The following is a 6,545-nucleotide window of genomic DNA, read 5'->3' on the forward strand; positions in this document are numbered from 1 at the left end:
CTTCTTCATCGTAAACTGGCAACAGGAGAAACTAGGGGCTTTTAAAAAAACTCGTAGTAGCAGGAAAAAAATTCAGCAGTCATAGCACCGTAGCATTTTCAAAACCATTTCTCAGAGGTGAGTTACAAAATGTACAATTTACTAGATATCTTCAAAACTGAAAGCCACATATTGCTAGAAGACTGATTTAACGGGTGGGAACGACTTGCTTGCTTAGGGGCTTTAATAAAATTTTAAAACACTTCAGCTTCTTCAGGCAATCGTACAAGGTTCCGACTAGATTGAGGTTGAAACCAAGAAGTGACCAGCTTAATTATACTTGTGGAACAAGTTTAAGAGATTTTTTCGGTCTATAGAACCGTTCAATAAACCATTCAATATACCATCGTGACAATAGTCTGTGGAAAGTTTGAAATGAATAGGAAGGGATAGAATGGTGAGCAAGTTTTAATGGTCAAGTTTACTGAGCGCCATACCGATTTGAAACTAAAGCGAAGAACCTCTCTTTTATTACATTAGCTTACTAGTTCTGGGTTGCTATAGAAATAAAACTGAAAGAAGCTGTTGAGTATACCGAGTTCCTTCATTTTTCTAAGATCGACTTCCTATACTATTATAGCCTAGCTAAGGTCACTATTTCGTTGATTTATGTTCGTTGAAGCACGGATGATTAGCTAGTACAACGTCCAAATCGCAAAATAAGTTCTGTGTAATTACACCATAGGTTAAAGTGTTAAAGGAAGTTGTAGAACTTCAATTTGTCCGGATGCATGATGTTGGTTATTTCAGTTCAAACCAGGCCATACTGATTTTGTGTTCATTGAGTTAAAAACTAGAAAACACAGCACGGGATAGAATAATAAGTGAGAATGCAATATCTATTCTTCGTATTATTCCAAATGGCTACAGTGACTGTCTGAAACCTTGACAACGTAGCCAACGACCAGCCTTACTTTAGTTCTAACTCCCTACACGTGCAATAAATTGATTTTTATGATAAGACATCCAATTTAAAATGATATATGGCTTTCGTCATTGCACAAAAATAACAACAAAATGAAGGACAAGTTGTAATAGCTGAAAAGTGTTTCCAAGGTTTAATACTGTTAAAAGTTGAACGAGCAGGTAAGATTACGAGAAACTACATCATTTTCACCATCCACTCGTTTGCTTGCTTGGCCCAAAAACGCCTGCATTATTACAAAACGTTCTTTGTAACCCAACCATTTCGTAACAAAAAACAACACTGATTTCTTTGAAGTCACCCGCCTGTACCAACTTGTGGGCTAGCTTCACAGGCTGTTTTGTTTTGCTACGTACCTTTTCATAATAAACGTTTTTTTTTTTCTCGGTCGGCTTGTTATTTTTTAACATACCATGTGTTATATTTTGCCATATCATGCATGCAAGTGTCATATACAGCTTAACGTAATAAAAAATATATATGATTTGCAAAGTCCAAAATTTTAGTTTTTGTTTACTGATAATGAGTCAAATATCATGATTATGGCGAATTTCTTTATGCATGGCGCTTCTTCTAATGATTCATTTAAAAAAATTCATTCTTTTCGCGTATTTTCAGCATGCGTGCCAATTTCTCGTTTCGCAATTCCTATGAAATATCATCTTTTTTCATTTTTCAATTTTCAATAGAAAAATTTTCGAGATTTTTTTTAACGGCTTCCCTTTGTAAGGAAGTCAAGTCAAGTGGCAAGCCATTCATTATGCATGAAGCAAAGTAGGAGTCCTTAACTAGTGCTCCTCCCCCCGTAACAGCGTTTTGAAGGAGTCAAGCAGCCGGAAATCCTTTCAAATTCTAGGACCTCACTTTTTTCTTTAATGCATGTCGTTCTTTTTATACGCGAATAGAAATGAAATAAAAAGTTTGATCTCACGCAGGACATTTCAATTCCATCATTAAAACAAACGTTTGTCCTTCGTCTGTTAGCACTGTACCATAAGTTATAATTTTGGACTTTGAAGTTGCAGTCGGGGGGGTCTGTAGTTGCCAGACAATAGGGAGACTTGCTATTATGGGTATCCTGTGTGAGCGTCTGACCGAGGCTTGGCCTGGCACAACACATCCTTCTTGAGTCTCTGTCAAACAACAGAAACAATGTAAAAAGAAGGACAAGAAAATTTCCTCATTTTCCACTCTACCCAAGGTAGGTCAAGTTTGCCATCTAATTTGTCCTAAACCAAGTCCATCGAGTTTATTTTCAGGTTAGTTCGAACGCAGATTCCAAATGCCTATATTTATATTCCGTAGACGCAGCCAGACTCCTTAACGAAAATTCTACGAGCCGTGCAAAATCTTTTTGTAGCTCTAAATCTTTTACTACTTTTTCTTCCACTATTCTTTCCACATTTCCATTTTGAAGACTTTCCTTTATCAGACCAATCCTGGTTTTAAACGCTAGCTTATTTATCCGTTACAGAAAAAAATTCTCTCGTGAGTAAACTTCCAGACATTCGCCACAAAGAACTCTAAGGTCGTCGTAATTATTCCTAAGGTTCTTGCTGCGGTACTGCAAAATCTAGCTTAGATTATTGTTTTGAATCTATTACTTAGCAAAACTGTAATCTGTAATGTATACATGTTTTTGGTTAGGGAAGACGTAGTCATGTATGTAGGGAAAAAAATATTTGGGGTCATTTTTTCCGATGAATTTATATATCAATATATCAATGTGTCCAAATCATCCATATTCATTATTCACTGTCTGGTATTATCTTGACCAAACCACAATGCCTTGAGTCGATCAGAATCTGGTTTAGAACTTCTCAGCTGCTGTAGATACAGGAAAAAAAGCTTAAAAAAAAGAAAGTGAAACAAGGTTTGAAAATATATTTATTACATATAAGTATGCGAGATCGTGATATTTTTTGAAAATAAATTTTTTGTTATATAATCCTTCTCAAAATGAAGGAGTTTATTTAGCTGATATATGGCTAATAGATAATTGCTATGGCCATGAGATCGTAAACCTATTCACTGGATGCTTTTGCAACATGCTTTTCTCAAGATTTGCTTGAATTCTCTTAAATAACAATTCAAAATTATGACTTCCTGATAACGGGGATGTTATAAAAAGTGTAGGTAATAATTGTACATAATCGTACATTTTTTACGGTGGAAGATTAAATCTAGGCTAGAAAAAGATATAAGACTTATGTACTTAACTGAGTATCATTTGGGAATATCCTCTCAACTCAAACATCACCAGTAATAATAAAATGGATTGGAAAAATCCTGTCTGGTCTATATATACAAAAAAATAAGTTAAGATAAGGTTATTTTAATCTCTTTAAAAAATGAATGGCCTTTATCCTTCTTTATTTTTTGTACTTTATTGATTGATCTAATTATTGGTAAATACTTTTTCAAGCAGTTAAGTTAACTTTATATAGACAGGTGAAATATAAGTTCTTTTTTTAACTTGGGAAGGAATATTTGGTTAGTCAAATTCATATTTTTATTTATATAAACCAAAATGGGCTTCTGAAATATTAGATACAAATGGCCTTTTTTGAGAAAAAGTGAAATTATACTATCTGATGACAAGCGGCGTGTTTCTGTTGGGATCTTTTTTGAGGGCAGTTATTAATAATATGTTTGTGAATATTTCATTGATCAGTAGAATGGATTTACCAGCATGTCTAAAAGGATGCACATGTGAAAGAGAAACCTTCAATGACTGCAGAAACCAATTTGAATTTCACCGACCAACAAACAAGACAAGAATGCTCAACAATCAATCCCTCCAAATGCAACCTAATAAACTAGTAACAGGTAAGTCCAAGGATAAATAAACTCGTTTTTTTTGTGTGTGTTTGCATTTAACTACTCCTTCCTTTCCTTGCTTCCTTTTGATCTTGAGAAGATATTAATGTCTGGGAAAACAAATAAGATGTCTGAACAATATGACTTTAATTAGCCGACAGCATTAGAACCAGGTGATAAAAATGTCTATATATTCTAATATGGTGTTTGGTAAGGAAAACTGAATTTCCTGTGTGATGCACAACTTTTATCTTGATAAAACACACCAATCTATCTAGTTTGTCAGATAAAGCATGCAAAAGGCAAACATATAGTAATTGTTAACCTATTGTGTTTATAAATCTGATACCTATACCAAAGATAAATCAATAAAATATAAGAAAGTAAACTAGGAAACTTGTATAAAAATGAAAAAATCTTGAAATCTGTTAATTTAAATCCTGTGATTGCAACGGGTTTTAAAAGTTTTATTTCACCAGATTTGTGTAGAGCAGCGCTAGCGATCAGTATTTCAGATACTGTACTAAACATATATATGCGTAACACTATTAATTTCTAGAATATCAATGATGACATATATATTGTAGCAAGGGTATGTTATGTAACACAAAATTTCATGATAACCATGATAATGATAATTATCATAACAATAATGTTAACTTATTAGAAAATGCCCTTTTTTGAGGTTTCACTTAAAACATATCAAAAATTATTAGTTTAGATTTTTTTCATTATTTTATTCTTTCATTTTCAGCTAATTACTAATTTATTATGATGATGATCGAAATATAGGGAGTATGAATTGAATTTAAAAACGATCTTCGATACCAAATTTGAAAAAACTTAAGTTTTATTACATGGATTCAAATGGACTATCTTATTAGTGGTGTGATCAACTTTTTTACTTCAAGTTGCTTGTTCATTCTCAAACATTTATTATTTCATATTTGTTGTTTTTTAGATCCCAGAGGAAAGAGTTATGATTGTAGAGTTTGTGAAAGAGTTTTCAAGACTGAAGAACTTTTGGAAAAGCACATACGAAACCATTCTGAAAACCGACCCCACAAATGCCCACAGTGTCCCAAAGGCTTCAAGCAGCCCAGCCATCTTAGTCAGCATTTGCGAACGCACACAGATGAACGTCCATTTTTATGCAATGTTTGCAGTAAAGCATTCAAACAATCATGTCAACTCAAACAGCACATGAGATTACATACAGGTGAAAAGCCATATAAGTGTCCAGAGTGTGATCGGGGGTTTAAACAGGCCAGCCAGCTGAACCAGCATTTTCGATTGCACACTGGAGAAAAGCCATACAAGTGTATGATATGTTATAAGGCCTTTACCCAGGCAAGCCAATTACGATCACACAAGAAAACCCACGAACCCAAACCAGAGAGAAAAACTACAAGCTACAAACCCAAAAGTCAAGTTCCACATGTCAGTATGTCTCAATCATTAGCAAGTTTGCCGCCACCCCCTATCACAGAAAGAGGGCTTTACTACTCTTCCACCCGCTTAGGTTCCTCATTCAGTCTTAAAGATTTAGAAATGCCATCTGATGACTCTATACATGTAGTACAGTTGCCCATGTCACATCATCTTGGAATGCCGTTTTCAAATTGAAATCTCTTACGCTCTCTATCCCAAACAGAACTGCTGAATTTTGGTAAAGAAAGAAAATGATGACCAAACTTTCTGCAGTAATTGACAGCTTTTTGCCTTGCGTCGTTAAATTTTTAAAAACTGTTTTCTCATTTTGAAAACACAAAAACCCTCTAGAACATTAAATATAGCTAAAGCAATAATTTAAATTATTATTATGTAGGTTTCTAAAACCTAGATTATATTTGTTTGAAGTGTAAAATTTTATGTCAAAAGATGAATGAGAATTGTTGGCATAGGTTTGAAAAACCAGCCAAAATTTGTTGTTGAATGTAATAATAATAAAAAAAACCTGTCCGCTTCTACTAAATAGGTTAGATTTGCTTTGTAGTTTTATGGTCTTCAAAAAAACAAACAACAAAATCACTTAGATATTGAACTATTAACTTGAAACTGTTTAAAGAACTAGAAGAAAAGTCTTAATGTTATTTAGTTTATTTGGCTCTTAAGTGAGCTATATTATTACTTCAGAAACCTATAATAAAAAACAAAATTTCTGTGCAGTAAATACTGAAAGTATGTACTGTATTAGAATAATCAACAAATGAGCTAGTCTCTGCAACAATTAAGAGTATATTGTTTTTAGTTAGACTTAAAGAATTTGCAAAAAAAGGTTTAAATAGTGTAAATAGCTCATGTAAGCTGTAACTAAATGTAAAAGTAAAAACTTGAAATTGTCAGAAAAAAATAAAGTTTGGGCAGTTTTGAATAATCTGAATGTTTTTTATATGTTTTTCTTCCAGAAACCGTTATTCTTTTCTTTTCTTTCATTTATTTCTTCTCTTTTTTAATTTAATACATCTAATCACAATACAGCTAGTTCTATACTTCAAATTTAAAAAGGTTGGTATTTCAGTTAAAATTCATAACATCTTAACAAAAGATTAAAAGAACACACAAAGAAAATATATAAATTAATGGAATGATAGTTTGAATAACATTGGCTTTAAAACTCAAACTGTATCAAAACGGTTTTGAAGGGGAGAATGTAAGTTGTTTATAGAATCTCATTTAACTATCGTTGTGTTTTCAGTTTGTTTTGCAGTTTTTAAGTAAACTCTTAAACTCCTCAAACGTCAAACAGACAATAAGATCA

General features: G+C 32.9%; 1 protein-coding gene across 6 annotated transcripts; it reads left to right on the forward strand.

Moving 5' to 3' along the window:
• Positions 1–6,161, forward strand: LOC116294050 (uncharacterized). 6 transcript variants are annotated; one of them, XM_031701578.2, is made up of 3 exons: positions 1–117; positions 3,642–3,793; positions 4,746–6,161. In XM_031701578.2, the coding sequence occupies exons 2-3, from the start codon at positions 3,643–3,645 to the stop codon at positions 5,408–5,410; spliced, it is 816 nt and encodes a 271-aa protein (XP_031557438.1). In that variant the 5' UTR covers positions 1–117; position 3,642; the 3' UTR covers positions 5,411–6,161. The 6 variants fall into 6 exon arrangements, with proteins under 6 accessions (XP_031557438.1, XP_031557436.1, XP_031557434.1 ...); XM_031701576.2 differs by having other exon boundaries at positions 10–117; positions 3,639–3,793; XM_031701574.2 differs by lacking the exon at positions 1–117 and adding an exon at positions 2,037–2,223 and having other exon boundaries at positions 3,639–3,793.
• The last annotated feature ends 384 nt before the right edge of the window (positions 6,162–6,545 follow it).

Source organism: Actinia tenebrosa, unplaced genomic scaffold (assembly GCF_029948245.1).
Source record: "Actinia tenebrosa isolate PJP-AT-01 unplaced genomic scaffold, QUT_ActTen_1.0 PGA_scaffold0__85_contigs__length_37466705, whole genome shotgun sequence".
NCBI lineage: Eukaryota > Metazoa > Cnidaria > Anthozoa > Actiniaria > Actiniidae > Actinia > Actinia tenebrosa.